General features: G+C 33.3%; 1 protein-coding gene across 14 annotated transcripts in view; it reads left to right on the top strand.

The window, feature by feature from the left end:
- LOC107592830 (dedicator of cytokinesis protein 3-like) overlaps positions 1-17,548 on the top strand; it is a 275,733-nt gene that overhangs the window by 205,977 nt on the left and 52,208 nt on the right. For all 14 annotated transcript variants that reach the window (XR_001610031.1, XM_016282388.1, XM_016282400.1 and 11 more), the window contains 5 exons: positions 5,460-5,548; positions 8,111-8,236; positions 15,837-15,961; positions 16,395-16,557; positions 16,936-17,042. Coding sequence is in view for 13 of the 14 variants with exons in the window: in XM_016282388.1 (XP_016137874.1) it covers positions 5,460-5,548; positions 8,111-8,236; positions 15,837-15,961; positions 16,395-16,557; positions 16,936-17,042 (610 nt within the window). In the remaining variant the exon portion in view is untranslated. The remainder of the gene's footprint in view (positions 1-5,459; positions 5,549-8,110; positions 8,237-15,836; positions 15,962-16,394; positions 16,558-16,935; positions 17,043-17,548) is intronic.

Genomic DNA, 17,548 nt, shown 5'->3' with positions numbered 1-17,548 from the left:
TTAGTTTATTAGTTTATACATTAACTAATGTTTAACTAATGAACCTTATTGTAAAGTGTTACCAAGAAAATAAGTAAGTAAATAAATAAATACCAACAGTATGTGTGCATATATAGATATAGAAAGACGTCTCTTATGCTCATCTTAGGCTGTATTTATTTAATCAAAAACACAGTAAAAAACAGTACTATTCTGAAATATTATTACAATTGTTTTCTCTTTTAATATATTTTAAAATGCAATTAATTCCTTGATACAAGTAAATAAATAAATACCAACAGTATGTGTGCATATATAGATATAGAAAGACGTCTCTTATGCTCATCTTAGGCTGTATTTATTTAATCAAAAACACAGTAAAAAACAGTACTATTCTGAAATATTATTACAATTGTTTTCTCTTTTAATATATTTTAAAATGCAATTAATTCCTTGATACAATGCTGAATTTTCAGCAGCCAACACTCCAGTCTTCAGTGTCACATGATCCTTCAGAAAGCATTCTAATATGCTGATTTATTATTATTATTATTATTATTATTATTATTCATTTCTGTATTTATTTGTACTCAATTAGGAATAATAGTTATTATTATTAATAATATGGGTTTACTACTAATAATATTGGTTTATTTAAGTACAAATGTATTTATTTATTTATTCAAATTAAATAATTGCATATTTAATTTAATAACACTTAAAATATCAAAACAGTTCAAATAAACAGTGTATTATATTATTATATATCTCAAGTAGTTATATCCATAAGCTAAATATATAAATAATAATATTTTCCTATTTATTTAACTAAAACAAAGAAAATGATTAAATTAAATAATAAATAATAATAAAATAAATATACAGTTTAAACTATATAATTCCTATTGTATTTTTTTATATTTTTTAACCCATATGTATTTTTTTAGTTTGTGTAGCTGTTTGTATTTATTTAGATTGCATATTTAATTACATAACCCGCAGACATGTTGCTTCAGACAAGCACGTGCAGGTCGCGGTTTCAGTTTGTCATCACAACATTTCGGCCGTATTGTTTCGGTGATAAAAGTATTTCGGCCGAAAACCGAAAATGCTCTTTTGGGCCATTTTCGGCCGAAAATTTTCGGTGGCCGAATATTCGGTGCATCCCTAATAGCAATTAAATATAATAATTACAGTACATAATTAAAACACACATGCATACATACACATGCATTTAAAATATATTTAAGATACAATTGTATTTTTTAAACCCATATGAGTTTTGACAATGTCTATATACTGTATATCAACCTTAGTGAAAAGTTTCAACCAGCACAATTTGCACCATTATTCTGTACAGTATTACAGAAAACCAAATGCAAGACATAAAAGTGTGTGACAAGATGTCGTGACTCAGCAATGCTTCTGTAGCGCGAGTCACAGTTCTGTCAACCGGCATGAAACTCTCTCACACTCGCCCCGGGTCAGTCTTTTTGTTGAGCCCTGAAGGCTTTCCTGTACTTTGGGCTTAAGCGAGCAGATCAGTATCTTTGAGGTTGTAAGACAGGAAAAAAATGTTGATATATTTTAAAAAATATATAAAAATGCATGTTTATGCAATGCATGTATTTGCATGTGTATTCAGGCTGGACTAGTTTCTAGGGACATCTAGTGGTAGACTTTTGGGAACGTAATGCCACGGCAAACCAGACCGACGGTTGATCCGATCGGATTTGCAGCAGATATTTCTTCGTCTTCTGGAATGTAGCACTTTCCATCAAACAGCCTGTGTTGGTGTGCAATGCTGTTGTGACCCTGCGAGCGACAGTCCAGAACCACCCTTGACGCCCTTGGAGCCAGTCGCCGAGACAGCCAACCAGATGGACTCTGTGGGAGTTCCCACAAAGCATCTGCCCGCTAAGCCACCACAAACACTAGCATTAGCATAGCACGAAGGTCCCTTTTCAGCTGCCACGGCAGGTTTAGTCACTTCTGAATCAGGCATTAACAACATCACTTCCCCTCAGGCCAGAAAGCTGCTGTTCTCGAACCTCCAACAGCTAGCCCACAGCGTTTTCGCAGCTACTGATGCTGGAACGTAGCATATGGCTCTGTTCTCTCTCCTGAGAGCACCGCACTTCTCTGCTTTTAAGCAGCAGAGTGTCGTGATTTGCTTCATTGTGATGGCTCTCAACACTTGGCTGTACTTGACTGCGTGGTTTTTTTCAAGCAAACTCCGCATGCAAATGGTAATGCAGCTGTGCCGGCTGGGGTTAATTGTCTTGATTATAGGTTATTCTAGACTCAGCATCGAAGATATACCACTTCTTTTGTAAAAACGGACACTGGATGCAACCTAAAACTCTTTAGCACCATTCTCAAAAATTTGTGATTTTTCTTACTTACAAGACATTTTGCTGATGGTTCATATGTTTAAACATCTTAACATTATTGCTAATCAAATAGGACAATTTTATTGGTGACTAAAGGATTTTGAGTTGTTTTTGGTTTTGCTTGCTTTGTGTTTTGTTTTCTTTCGCTTTGCTTTGCTTTACTTAGCTTTGTTTTGTGCTTGTTTGTTTGTTTATGTTTTGTTTTGTTTTATGAAGTAGGAAAGGGTTATAGCACTAGTGATACATTTTCATAAAAAATTATTTGATGTCAAATTCATATGAATGTGATATACCGATATATAGCAATGTTCAGATATTTTTTTATAAACATATTTATTTATTTTTGTTATTGAGATATAAACTCAAAATTGTGAGAAACAAAGTATGAATTTTAAGATATAAACTAGGATTTGAGTTTATAACTCGCTATTACAAGTTATAAACAATATAAAATAAATATTCAATATTAAAAAAAAAATCTGAATTATAAAATATAAACTCACAGTAGCAAAAAATTATGTATACCAATATATACAATTGTTTAGATTAATTAGATTAATTTTTTTCATTCATTCTTTCATTCACTTATTCATTCATTCTCTCTCATTCACGCATTCATTCATTAATTTGTTCATTCTCATTCATTCATTCATTCATTCATTCATTCACTTATTCATTCATTCTCTCTCATTCTCATTCACTCACATTCATTAGCTTGTTCATTTATTCACTCATTCATTCACTCACTCATTGATGTATTTATTCACACACTCATTCATACACTCATTCATTCATTATTTCATTAATTCAATCGTTTGTTTGTTCGTTCATTCATATAATTCATTCATTCATTCTCTCTCATTCATTCACTCACTCACTCACTTACTCACGTCATTCATTCATTCATGCATTCACTTATTCATTAATTCACTCACTCACTCACATCATTCATTCATTCATTCATTTGTTCATTCTCATTCATTTACTCACATTCATTCATTCATTAGCTTGTTCATTTATTCACTCATTCATTCATTCACTCACTCAATCATTGATGTATTTATTCACACACTCATTCATACACTCATTCATTCATTATTTCATTAATTCAATCATTTGTTCATTCATTTAATTAATTCATTCATTCTCTCTCATTCATTCACTCACTCACTCACTCACATCATTCATTCATTCATTTGTTCATTCTCATTCATTCACTCACATTCATTAGCTTGTTCATTTATTCACTCATTCATTCATTCACTCACTCACTCACTTACATCATTCATTCATTCATTTGTTCATTCTCATTCATTCATTCATTTGTTCATTCTCATTCATTCATTCATTTGTTCATTCTCATTCATTCATTCATTTGTTCATTCTCATTCATTCATTCATTTGTTCATTCTCATTCATTCATTCATTTGTTCATTCTCATTCATTCATTCATTTGTTCATTCTCATTCATTCATTCATTTGTTCATTCTCATTCATTCATTCATTTGTTCATTCTCATTCATTCATTCATTTGTTCATTCTCATTCATTCATTCATTTGTTCATTCTCATTCATTCATTCATTTGTTCATTCTCATTCATTCATTCATTTGTTCATTCTCATTCATTCATTCATTTGTTCATTCTCATTCATTCATTCATTTGTTCATTCTCATTCATTCATTCATTTGTTCATTCTCATTCATTCATTCATTTGTTCATTCTCATTCATTCATTCATTTGTTCATTCTCATTCATTCATTCATTTGTTCATTCTCATTCATTCATTCATTTGTTCATTCTCATTCATTCATTCATTTGTTCATTCTCATTCATTCACTCACATTCATTAGCTTGTTCATTTATTCACTCATTCATTCAGTCAGTCATTCATTCACTCATTGATGTATTTATTCACACACTCATTCATACACTCATTCATTCATTATTTCATTAATTCAATTGTTTGTTTGTTCGTTCATTCATTTAATTAATTAATTAATTCTCTCTCATTCATTCACGCACATACTCACGTCATTCATTCATTCATTTGTTCATTCTCATTCATTCACTCACTCACATTCATTCATTCATTAGGTTGTTCATTTATTCACTCATTCATTCATTCAGTCATTCATTCATTCATTCATTCACTCATTGATGTATTTATTCACACACTCATTCAAACACTCATTCATTCATTATTTCATTAATTAAATTGTTTGTTTGTTCGTTCGTTAATTTAATTCATTCATTCATTCATTCATTCGATTTTAACAATGTTTTAACACCACCAATGACAAAAAAAGTATTTAAAAATATGCTAATAATTTTTATTATATTTTATATAATAATGTGGAGATACAAAATAGCAAGTAAGTAAATCAATGAATAAATGTCATAGCATATGACAGATAAAGGGGACAAGATTGTGTTTCTATATGTTCATTTTAAATTAACATAATAAGGAACAATATCTGAAATACCTAATAAATTACTAGATTATAAAATATTATCTTTTTGTTGATTAAATTAAGTTTTCATGACTTAAAAGTGAAGGCACATGCTTGTTACATTCCTGGTCGTATTGCACTATTCTGGTTTGTAACGACAACTTTTCACAATCCAAATGACAATAAAACATTGTTCTCATTGAAAATCCTGTTTTATACAAGTAAAATGCAAATAGTGTTGTATGTTGACTTTAACGCTCTTTAAACACTCATTCAACACTCAAATTTATTTCCCAACATTTTGAGAAGGGATCTTCATTATGCAGTCGTGCTACACTAGAGTATCACTGGGAATTGTGGCAAATGAATAATTCTCTTGAAAGCCCACTGGATGAAAGCCCAGTTTTTACTTTAAGTCTTGGCACATTCGTTAGCGTACTGCGATGCCCCCTTAGGACAAGACATTTTACTGTTGAAACTGAGTTACATATACTGTATACTGACAAATTACATTTGTGATTCCAAGCATCTGGGAATCATTTGAATACTGATGCAGCAATTCCACCTGCTTCACCTGCACAGCAACATATTTTCCTTGCTATAATAATTTGTCCTCTTTCTTCACTCTTTCACAGGTGTAATAATGAAAATGAGTGGTACCAGATTCATGAGAACATTATCCGCAAGTCCAGCACCAAATACACCGCCCCCAGCACTAACTACGGTAAGTGCACTTCCAAAATGGTCGTACACTTGATTTAAGTGTTATCATCAGATGAGGAACATTTAGCTTCACAGAAACTGAACAGTCCTTCCAAAAAGTATGTCCATTATCCTGCTATGCTATTATAGTCAATATGTCACTTGTTTTGTTAAAATAACTATATGTGGTTGGCTGGTTCTCCTTTAAATTCTACATAATTCTGCTTCAATAAAGTTATATATAATTTTATAAAGTTATATGAATTCAAGTGACCAACTTGGAAATAGACTAAATCTGTGTGGGGAACTTTTTTGCGATCACACGATTTAGCAGATTCCTATTGGCAGGACTCAATTTTACCCGGATAATTTTGGTAAATGCGACAGCGCCTTAACACAATTTGGTATTTTATTTTTCTTAATTCTTAGTTTACATCTCACAATTCTTTTTTTTCTGTCACAGAATTAGAAAATTTAATTGCGACTTTTTTTTTCACACAATTCTGACTTTTTTGTGAGTTTATATCTCACAATTTGGACTTTTCTCTTGCAATTATGAGATTATATCTCACAATTTTGGATTTGTGTCTCGCAATTCTAAATTTATATTTCGCAATTCTGAATTATGAGATATATTGCAAGAAAAAAAAATATATGCAGTTACCTTTTTATTTTTTTTTATCCTGTGGTGGAAACAGGATTTTGTAGAACATCTGGGAAATGATGAACGAGTCATATTAATATTGAATAAAGTAATATTGAAAAGCCCAAAACACACTGCACGATTTTAGCAATCCTATAAGATCACTGCATGTCACACTGTGCGACATGGATCTAATAAACTTGGCTACGACATGTGGTACCCTGCGTTCCATTCGGAAGAGCTCATCCCTATGCCATAATCCCTTCAAAAGGTTTACCCTCCGGAGTGAGAGCTTCGAAGGGTTGGAGGGTGTAGGGGATCAAACAACGGTTTCTTGAAGTGCCCTTCTGCGTCATCATCACATGCCCACACGGAGGCGCCGTCATCATGCAAAGAATCTGCGCAAAGGATTATGGGAGCCCGAAGTGTCCATCAGTTGTACCTTTCATTCCGAAGGGCCCTTTGAAGTGGCCAGTTTTGAGCACTTCGGTTTGGAACGACCCTTCAATATGGCGGCCATGATTGTTTTCACTCCGAAGTGCCCTTCGGAGGGTGATATATCCCGTTTGGAACGCAGTGGTAGACTGTATGATGATGACACATATTGACTCGTACGATACAACACACGTTACTATAGAAGAATAAACGTCATCAGCATGCGTTTGTGGTAAACAAAAAGAGCACGATAAATCACACTTTAGCAGTTGTGTTTTTTATGTGTGCTGAAAAAAAGTGGAAACGGCGAAAGAGGAAGGGATAAGAGCTTCTTAAGGCAAGCAGTTTTATGTTTTAGCGCCATGTCGCGTTGATTTCATGTCGTATTTTTATTGGTTGGTCAGTAAACGTGGATCGTAGCAGCAAACACACTGTGCGATGATCATGTTGTATCGTAGGCTATCTTTGGTTGCAAGATCGTGAAAACGGCCGTCTTTGAACCACTCTCACTGTACGACACAGGACCACCGATTAGGAGCCACGATCACAGAAATCGCCACAATTGTTTCACGATGCCAATCTTTTGTCTGGGACAACCGAAAATCGTGCAGTTAGAAAATTAGATTTAAAATTTTAATTAAAATTGTTTATACAAAACAAAATTGTATAAAATTGTAATACTAGGATGTTGTCTTTGGTGTCCAGGGTGTTACTATGCGGTTGCCAATGTTTTTAGCCTGTTGGTATGTGGTTGCTAGGTTGTTGCTACTGTAGGTGGTGCTATAGGTGGTTGGTTACTGGCCTGCAGCATTAAAGTGTGGTCACGTTAAATTTCTGAGAAAAGTGGCAGACAAAAACGGTCTATTGTCAATAGTATAGCGATTGACAATAGTCACTTTCAAACCAAGCAGCATTACGTTGAACGTGTGGGAATTGATGAAAGAGTCCAAAGTAATATTGAAAATCTAGATCAGATCCCTGAAAACCATTAAAATGAGCTGCATCAGCATGCAAAGTAAGGCCAGTTTAGATCTAGTGGATAATGAATATGGTAGAGGTGTGTCTTGAGGTATCGTTCAGTAGTAATTAGTATGTTAGCTGTTCTAATTGAGAGTTTATTCCACCATCGAGGGGAAGGCCTAGAAATATTTCTGGACCTGGATGAACAGAAACCCTTCCCACTGGGAACTGACGGGAGCCAGGCAATCAGAATGACTGATTGCGGCAGGCGGGCCGGTGTGCGAGCGATTTAATGAAGAATTGAAGGTAGCGGGGAGCCAGGTCATTAGCGGCATTGTAGACCCAAAACAATGTCTTGATTGAACTGAATTGTAGCAGGTACTGGCAGCCGACATAGAGACCTGAACAAAATCGTAACAGAAATGCAATCTCTCTGGTACATTCTTCAATTTTACTAAATAAATACTAACGTAATCACAAGGATAATTACAGTGGTTGTCAAGATGAAGTTGTCTCACATTTCCCCAAACTCTTCTTCTTGTGCAGGTCTAATCATCTCACTGCAGCTGTTGAGGGGTGACATGGAGCAGGTGCGCAGGGAAAACCCCATGATATTCAACCGCGGTGTGGCCATTACGCGCAAACTGGGCTTCCCTGATGTGATCATGCCAGGTAAGTCTCATGAAGGTCACGGCTGAACTTAAAGATTAGTTCAGGACTGAATGAATCCAAGAGATATGCCAATATTTTATACTCATGTTCTGAAAGTAGACAGTTGCAGCAAGTTAAAGTTAGAAAATGTACAACAGTGTAAGTGTTATTCACAGTGCACAATATGGTGGTACCATACCGGTTATTGGCTGATATTAGAGTTTTTAAATATATTAGCTGATATTGGCTATTTAGTTCTACATGCTCATTTTCCTTATTTTTGAATCTAGATCCATTTAATGTTCAATTAAATTTAGTCTTTAAACATACTAATAATTTAATAACTTTGTTAAATGTAATCTGTAACAAATCTCAAAATGAATATCCATTTTTCATACTGTAGATGTTGTGATGCCTACATTTACCTGTAGCTTTTTTTTTTATTCTTAGACAAAAACAATATAAAATGTTAATATTAACAATATAGTAATAGTTATTCATACGCAATGCACAATATGTTGGTACCATATCGGTTTTCGGCCGATATTATAATTTTTTTAGATTATATTGGCCGATATTAGCTGCTTAGTACTCCATGCTCCTTTATTTTTACATATAGATCATATTTGACCATCACTTAATAGTGACTAATTAATAAGTTAGTCTTTAAAAATTTTAATAATTTAATAATTTAATTATAATGTGTAATCTTTAGCAAATCTCAACATTTATATGTTTCGTATTGTAGATTATAATGTTGTGGTAAATTTATTTATTTTTAAAAAACATTTTATTTATTTAGATAAAACAGTGTAAACATGTAATATCTACATTGTAGGAGTAGTTATTCATTCATAATGCACAATATGTTGGTACCATATTGGTTATCGGCCATTATTAGAATTTTTTAATACACTGGCTGATATTGGCTGATAGTGGGTTTCATTATGAATGGTCACTGTTTAATTGTGAATGATCATTTAATGGTCACTTGAAGTTAATCTTTAACGATAGTAATAATTTAATAATTTTTTTAATGTAATATTTAGCAAATCTCAAAATGAGTGTCTGTTTTTCATACTGTACAATGTTGTGATGCCTAAATTCACTGGTAGCATATAAATCCATTAATTTATTATTATTTTGTTGTTGTTGTTTTACATTTTTATTTTAATTAGACAAAATAGTGTCAAATTTTTATACTGGCCATTTATCGGTTATCGGGCATAACATAAAAATAATTATCGGCTTAACATATTGGCCAAATTTTAATATTTTCACTCTTTTCAAGTGAAATAATAAAGTGTGACTCAGTTTTCACAGTTTCCAGGGTGTTACTATGCTGATGCTAATGTGTTTTTAGCCTGTTGCTAGGTTGTTGCTACTGTAGATGGTTTCTGATTTTCTCATTTTGTCTCTCATAGTTGAGGTATACCTATGATGAAAATTACAGGCCTCTCTCATCTTTTTAAGTGGGAGAACTTGCACAATTGGTGGCTGACTAAATACTTTTTTCCCCCACTGTAGGTGGTTGTAAATTCCAGATCGCATCCTACTGAAATGACTGGATTTCAGCTGCAAAATAAAATTTGTTAGCATACTTTTACCCAAACTTCTGTTGCTATTTCATTGTATCAAAGGAATCACTAAGAACTTTTTATTCCCTTCTAAACTCAAAGAGTTTTCTCACTACCTAGCAACCTCATAAAACCACCCTTCCGTGACGCTTTCTGCAACGCTTTTCAAGTGGAGGTCAAAGCGACGTGTAAGCCCTGAAGTGAGTCTTGTGAAAGGGCCTTTAGCACGACTAATAATCGTATGAAGCAGCACATAATTGCCCTCATTGCTTTTTAACTGCATAGAATCAAGCTTATATAAATGAATTTGACCCACATTTTGACAGACTGTCCAGCTCTATGCTCCAAACCCCAGAGGGCCTGTAAAACCAGCTGGACTCCTGCCACGTCAAAGTTGAGTTAAGAAATCCCTTCCCTGTGATTCAGAACAAGCCTGGGGGCTTCTCAAATTTGCTCTCTTAATAAAATCATGTCACTGTGTATTCCTTCAAAATTTTGAGTCATTGGATGGACCGCTGGCTCTCGAGTCTATTCCCCAACAGTCTTCAGTGTCAGAACCATGTAGCCATGTACAATATCTCTTCTCTTCATCCATAAACTCGCACATCAATCTTGTAGTCCCAGATGTCCTTCAGTGGTAGGTGGATTGATAGGTCCTCCATCTTCTACTGAGGATCCCTCTCATTTGAAGTTAACGCTTCCTTGCTCTTCTGAAGGGCTCAATGATTGGTTTATCATCCACGGATCGATCAACCTGAAGTAATTTGATTATAATCACAGACAAGGCTGTGCTCTTTAAATTCAGCGCTTTGAAACGCCAATAAGTCGATAGGTCTCTGAGAGCCATGGTTCATTGGGTTTCTGAGGTACGTATTTTTCTGAAAGAGGCTTAGATGTTATTGAACTGCGATGTCTGGGAAAAACCCTTGTAATCTTATTTCAGATTGCTGCATTGACTTTATTCCATGAAAATATCAAACTGGCCTGGTTTCTAAAGCATAGTCCCAGCATTGGGATCCATTGCGTTAAAAAAAAACAATATATGTCTGTCAAACGATATTAAGTCTTGGTGCCAGCAATTAGATATTGAACTGTTAACATTATGAAATGTTAATGACACTTGAAGTGCCACAAGCCTCTCCAGAATTATTTGTACATTCCTTTTCTGGTGTTAGTGTCATGAGGGGTTGATATTGCATCATCCATTTCAGCTTCTTTCAGCTTCTTTTTAATGTCTTTTTTCAACAACCTTGGTTCTGGAAGTGTTTTTCACACTCACTTTCTCCATTGGGATTTCAGAAAGTTTCAAACCCATGAACAAACTAACCATGACTTTCATTTAGAGCAAAATAGGTTTAGTAGTTGTTGCACTCATTTATTTCATTTTATATTTTTATTTTATTTCTGCTTTTATTTCAAAATGTTTTTAATAGTTTTAGTTTGAGAAAAAAAAATATATATATTTTTTAATTTTTAAATGTTTCTCATCTAATGCTTCATTTTATTTATTTTATTTCAGCTTTAAAACTATTTTAATAGTTTAACAATAACAATACTGTAAGAGATGTAAGGTAATTTAAGTGTAATATATCCAGATGGATTCTCAAAAAGAAAAACATCAAAAGTCAGTTTTCCTGATGTTTTTTTTTTTGTCTGATCATTTTATTTTATTTTATTTAATCACTATTTTTTTTTAATAGTTTTAGTGATATAAGGTTATCTTAGTATAAAAATGTCCAGATTGATTCTCAGATTTTGGGTTCCTGTGATTCTGTGTTTTGTCATCCTCTTAATATGCATAACAAAACATAATATGAGCACATGCAAATACATAAACCGTAGTATCTTCTTCCATTTCTTTATATGCTAGATACTGCTGTTAGGTCATTTTTCCTCTTTCCAGCTGGGAATGCACCAGGATTGTTTCTTGTTGGAAGGAATTTGTGCCTGAATAGAGAGCTTTATATGGATTTTATTCAGCAAAATAGCTCTGAAGCAGTGGAGAGAAGGGTCTAACACTGTAGCCGTTATCCATTACAGAAAACGTCTAAACAGGAGCGCAATCCAGCACTCACAGGGAGCCAGCCTGCTGCTGCCAGATAACATTTTTATCAGGATGTGGAACTGTAGGATACTGTCAGCCAAACAGACAAACACACAAAGCTTTATTTCGGCTTTTACTAAATAAAGCTTAGTCTATTCCATTCACTGTTTCTGAAAGCACTTGTGATCGTATTTGCTTTCTTATCTAGATGTTCTTCTTGTTCAATTCACTAACAGTTGCATTTGTGTTGTGGGACGTTGCATGTTAGCTTACTTTCTTTTGGCTCTGATATTAAGCAGCATCAAGGCCAGTATTGTCAATATTGTTTCTAGTAATGATACTGGTATTTTTTATTCAAAATATGTTTCGATAGCATTTTAACGTTGTATTTAAATCATTTTAAACGTTTAAACACTATGAATTGAGTTATGAGAATCAATTAATAACAAAAAATACAGATCATAGTTAAACCTGAACAACTTTTGCTTTCTAATGACTCCAGATAATGTTCAAAGATTGAAAATAAATTGCTTATAACCTAACCATTTATTAATACAGTTATTTATTTTAACTTTAAAGCTCATTGAGTACAAAATTAGTATTGAAAGTATAAAGATACATAAAGATCTACCCCTCAGTAACAATTTCATCTAAAGTAAAGTATCCTACAAAAAAAGTGCCAATTTTGTCAAATTTCACATGCATTTGCATTAAAAAATACATTTGTCAAAATATGATTTTTATACACTTATTGTGTAGCAGTGTTATTTTAGCATCATTGAGATACTGTTATAGTTTTATTAATATGTCAATAATTATCAATCAATTTTAGTTAAAGTTTTGGTAATTTTATTGTGTTTTTGTCATTTTTAGTATTTTATATAGCTTATCTATATAGGTTTTAATCATTTTTTTTATTTTAATATACTTTTTTGTTCTACTTTTTTGTAAGATATGTTGGCAACTAGCTGAAAATGTTTTCTTTTTTTATTTCAATTAATGTTTATTCCATTTTAAGTATCTTTTTTTAATGGTTTTAATTTTTAAGTTTCAGTTTTTGTTAACTATAATAACCCTGTGTAATAATGCTGTGCAATAGAACAAACAAGCAACAATAATTAAAAAAAAAATTTGGAAAGTTAAAATTTTTAAATCTAAATGTAGATCTTGGAAAGGTAAAAGAAAACATAAAATCAAAACTGACCAAATTTTTTTGCATTCTTTGCACACACACACACACACACACACACACACATATGTATACCACATTTTGTGGATTCACTTCTAAAAGTACCCTATTCACTTTTGTTAGGGTACTTTTAGAAGAGCAGATGTTTGTTATATTCTGTACTACTTTGTAATATTAGTTTATACGTATAATGGAGATTCATAATGTTTGCAAATGTTCTCAGGCGGTCAATTTTGTCCCTTGTTACTCAAAATGTATGAGTCATTCTCAATCTTCTCATCTTACAAGCAAAAGTCAAGTAAACTATTTCATTATTCACATTACACACAAAATAAAGCGAAAGTATTATTGCGTAAGTTGGTTTATATCTTTCTCCCCCCATATATCCACCCCCAGTAAAGACATTCAAGAGATATCTGGTGGCATCCGAGCAAATTTAAGCTTTTCTTTTAGGTGTATGCCGAAATATACATCTCTGCACTCATAACTGTCTGCATGGTGGGTGTCAGCAGGGAAAATGGTTTCTAGCGGTGCTCTGAAGAGCCACACATTCTCTTTTATTGCATCAGCTGTAATTGGAAGAAATCAAATTAAACCCACAACTTCTTTCACTAACAGCTAAAACTTTGTTCCCCTGAGTAGATGGGTAAGAGCTAAGCACAATTCCAGAGAGAGTCTGTGTTTATTTTGAGGATTATGATTCAGATGCTTGCCGCTCGGCTCAGAGAATGTGGGCTGCTGGGTCATGGATTGAATGAGGTTGATAATGAAAGAGTCGACTGAAAACCAAGGTTACATGTGGAATCACAGTGTAAAAGACAGGTTGAACTCAAGTTTGATGAGATTTCTTACAGCCAGTGGGTACAGTTTCACTTCAACTGTTTAGCTGGACAAACGATTTGACCTTTATGTAGCAATAGATTTTATTACAGTCTGTAAAAGGGTTTAAAAGTGAAGCTAAATTAAGTGTGCCGGGTCCATTCAAGATTATAGCTTCTCTTAAAGGGATACTCCACCCCAAAATGAAAATGTTGTCATTAATAACTTACCCCCATGTCGTTCCAAACCCGTAAAAGCTTTGTTCGTCTTCGGAACACAATTTAAGATATTTTGGATGAAAACCGGGAGGCTTGTGACTGTCCCATTGACTGCCAAGTAAATTACACTGTCAAGGTCCAGAAAAGTATGAAAGACATCGTCAAAATAGTCCATCTGCCATCAGTGGTTCAACCGTAACGTTATGAAGCGACGAGAATACTTTTTGTACTCGAAGAAAACAAAAATAACAACTTTATTCAACAATTTGTCTCCTCTGTTTCTCTCCGCATCACCGTAGCGGCATTTTGGAGAATATCCGCTGAACGCAAGAAGCAGCAATGCATCTGTGCAGCGCAGCTGACACAGAATAGCGTACGCTGCTTGTGTTCAGCGGATATTCTTCAAAATGGTGATGCGTAGAGAGACAGAGGAGACGGATTGTTGAATAAAGTCGTTATTTTTGTTTTCTTCGCGTACAAAAAGTATTCTCGTCATTTTCATTTTGGGGTGGAGTATCCCTTTAAGTTTGAATCCACTTAGATATAGGAACATGCTAACAAATGTATTTACAGTTATTGCATCTATCCAACTTTTATGGGTTGGTCATAGTAGACTGATGTATGTTGGTTCTGAGTTTGTATCTTTAGTCAGGGTCCAAACTAACACCCTCCGAGTGATAAATGCCACTGAAACGTGGCTTTGCAAATAAGTAAAACAGTTTGCCAGCAACTTTATTAATGACTGCAATATTATTTGAATATAAATGAGTTGTAGAAATGGAAATCATAATCTGAAAAAAGTCATGTAAATGTGGTATGTACAGTACAATTCAAAACACTTATTTACACTTACAGTGCACTTAAACGATTACACTTGCTGAAGAAAATATTTGTGTGACTGTTTCTTTCAAATTTATTTAAAATTAGTTTTGTGTATAGGATATCTGAGCTGATGTTTGAACACATTGTTTTTGTGACAGGTGTGGTTTTAGTAAGAAAAAAGAGAGAATATATATTTATAGAAAGAGAAAGAGAGAAATAAATGGGGGGGAAACTCTTTAACTGTGCAACTGTTTCTTTAAAATTCAGAACTTTTTTCAAATCCACGTGGTAACACATGTATGTTGAGTTTTTCTTGTAATAGTATAGTATAGTGTATATATAAAATTATATTTATATAAGTAAATATAATAAAATGACAACGTATTTGTAACAGGTGCCGTTTTACCAAGCAAGAAAATAAATAAATAAATAGATGTTACCAAAAAGTGATATTCTGAAAAAGTGTGTAAAAGTGATGTTTACAATCCAAACATAAAAACTTGCTGAAGAAAAAAAAAGTCTTTGTGCGAGCCTTTTGTGTGTTTATTTCAAATTTGTTCAAATTTATTCATAAATGTTGTTTTCTTCAAATTAACAGTCCAAAGTGAAAATATAAGGGAAAAACCCACAACATTTTTGTGACAGATGTAATTTCACAAAGCAAAAAAAGAGAGAGAAAAAAAGTTACCGAACAATGGTAAAAATCTTTGTGCAGCTGTTTCTTTAAAATTTGTCATCAGATTTTGGTCTAGGATGTCGGAACTTTTATAAACTCCATGTGGCGATACATGAATGTTGAATTTTTCTTGCAATAATTCTCTAAAACGAAAATATAAGTAACAAAATGACAACGTATTTGTAACAAGCGCAGTTTTACCAAGCCATATAATATTACCAAACCGTGTGTGTGTGTGTGTGTGTGTGTGTGTGTGTGTGTGTTTTCTATCTTCAGGCGACATACGCAATGACCTCTACCTCACACTGGAGAGAGGAGACTTTGAGAGAGGAGGCAAGAGCGTTCAAAAGAACATAGAGGTCACCATGTATGTGCTCTACGCTGACGGCGAGATCCTCAAAGTATGTCAAACTGCCTTAATAAAGGAATAGTTTGCCAAAATTTTGCCATCAGTTACTCACCCTCATGTTGTTCCAATGTTGTATAAAGGGAGAAATCTTAAAGAATTGTGTTGCATGAATATTGAAATAAAAATCACACAGAATCCACAGAAGCAAAAACTACGGGTTAGGGATGACACGAGGGAGTAAATAATGACAGAATTCTCATTTTTGGATAAACTACCCCTTTGAAAAACATATCAGTGATCTGTAGCTCATGTGATGAATCATTTAGTCCAGACAACATTGAAGTCAGTTTGGAGGAGTAAATGAGTTTGGGATTTGCTGATGTATTTAACATAAACCCATCGCAAATGTTGGTGTCGCAAACTTTGATGCACACTATAAAGCCACATAAAAGCAAACGGTTTCCATTTCTTCTTCCTTTCATCAGGAGTGCATTAGTCTGGGCTCAGGAGAACACAACATCAGCGAGTACCGCTCTTTCGTCCTCTACCACAACAACAGTCCGCGCTGGAGTGAGGTCATCAAACTGCCCATCCCCATCGACCGCTTCCGCGGCTCCCATCTGCGCTTTGAGTTCAGACACTGCTCAAGTAAGGACTTTCCACACTGCTGGCATAATTTTGCATGTATTTTAGTGAATTGATTTTTCTCCTGACATTTGATCTGAAGGCTTACGCCTAAATGACTGAAATGAATCAACTAATACAAATACAGTTTGTGCCTAAATATGTATGTATTTACAAAACTAACATTTTTACTTTTTAAAATGGATGAGATGCTGTTTTGTTAGTCATTATTCAACCTGTTGGGTCATATGATGCATGCACTACTCAACATATTCAAGTGTTTTGACTTGATTCATGAAGTGATCTGATTTTTATTAACATTTTAATTAAGTTAAATTACTGGCACTTGAAACTCGACAAGCACTTTGGACTTTGGTTTTTTTTTGTTTGTTTTTTTTACAGCAAAGGACAAAGGAGAAAAGAAGCTTTTTGGCTTTGCTTTCACTCCACTTATGAGGGAAGATGGCACCACACTGTCAGATGAGAGCCATGAGCTTTACGTCTACAAGGTTAGGCAGACTTTACGTTATGTGAAACATCATAAATAAATAAAAAAAGAAGAAGAATGCAAGTTTCAAGATGTGTGGAAGACATGATATTTGACAGATTTGTATTATTTTATTTTATTTTAGTTATTTTTTTAGTTTAGTTTAATTAGTTTTATTGTATTTATTTTATTTTATTAGGTATTCCAGTAGAAAAAAAAATTATTTGAATTACATTGAAATAATAGCACGTACATTAAAACATTTATGCTTTAGCAGATTTAAATAATAATAATAATAAATAATAATAATTACATGCACTTTATATTGAGAAATAAACATACATTTTATGTTGCTTATTTAATTACTTAATAAAATGTTACACATAATATATTAGTATATAATTTTTAAAGGCACATTTTAAAGTTGATTTTAAAAAACACTTTAATCCACTTGCCTATAGTAATGTAATGTTTTCTATAGTATTACAGTTTGGAATTATATATATATATATATATATATATATTTTT

Source organism: Sinocyclocheilus grahami, unplaced genomic scaffold (genome assembly GCF_001515645.1).
Source record: "Sinocyclocheilus grahami isolate Dianchi unplaced genomic scaffold, SAMN03320097.WGS_v1.1 scaffold159.1, whole genome shotgun sequence".
In the NCBI taxonomy this organism is placed as follows: Eukaryota; Metazoa; Chordata; class Actinopteri; order Cypriniformes; family Cyprinidae; genus Sinocyclocheilus; species Sinocyclocheilus grahami.
Note: the sequence above shows the minus strand (reverse complement) of the source record. Positions and strands in the feature narration are given on the sequence as shown.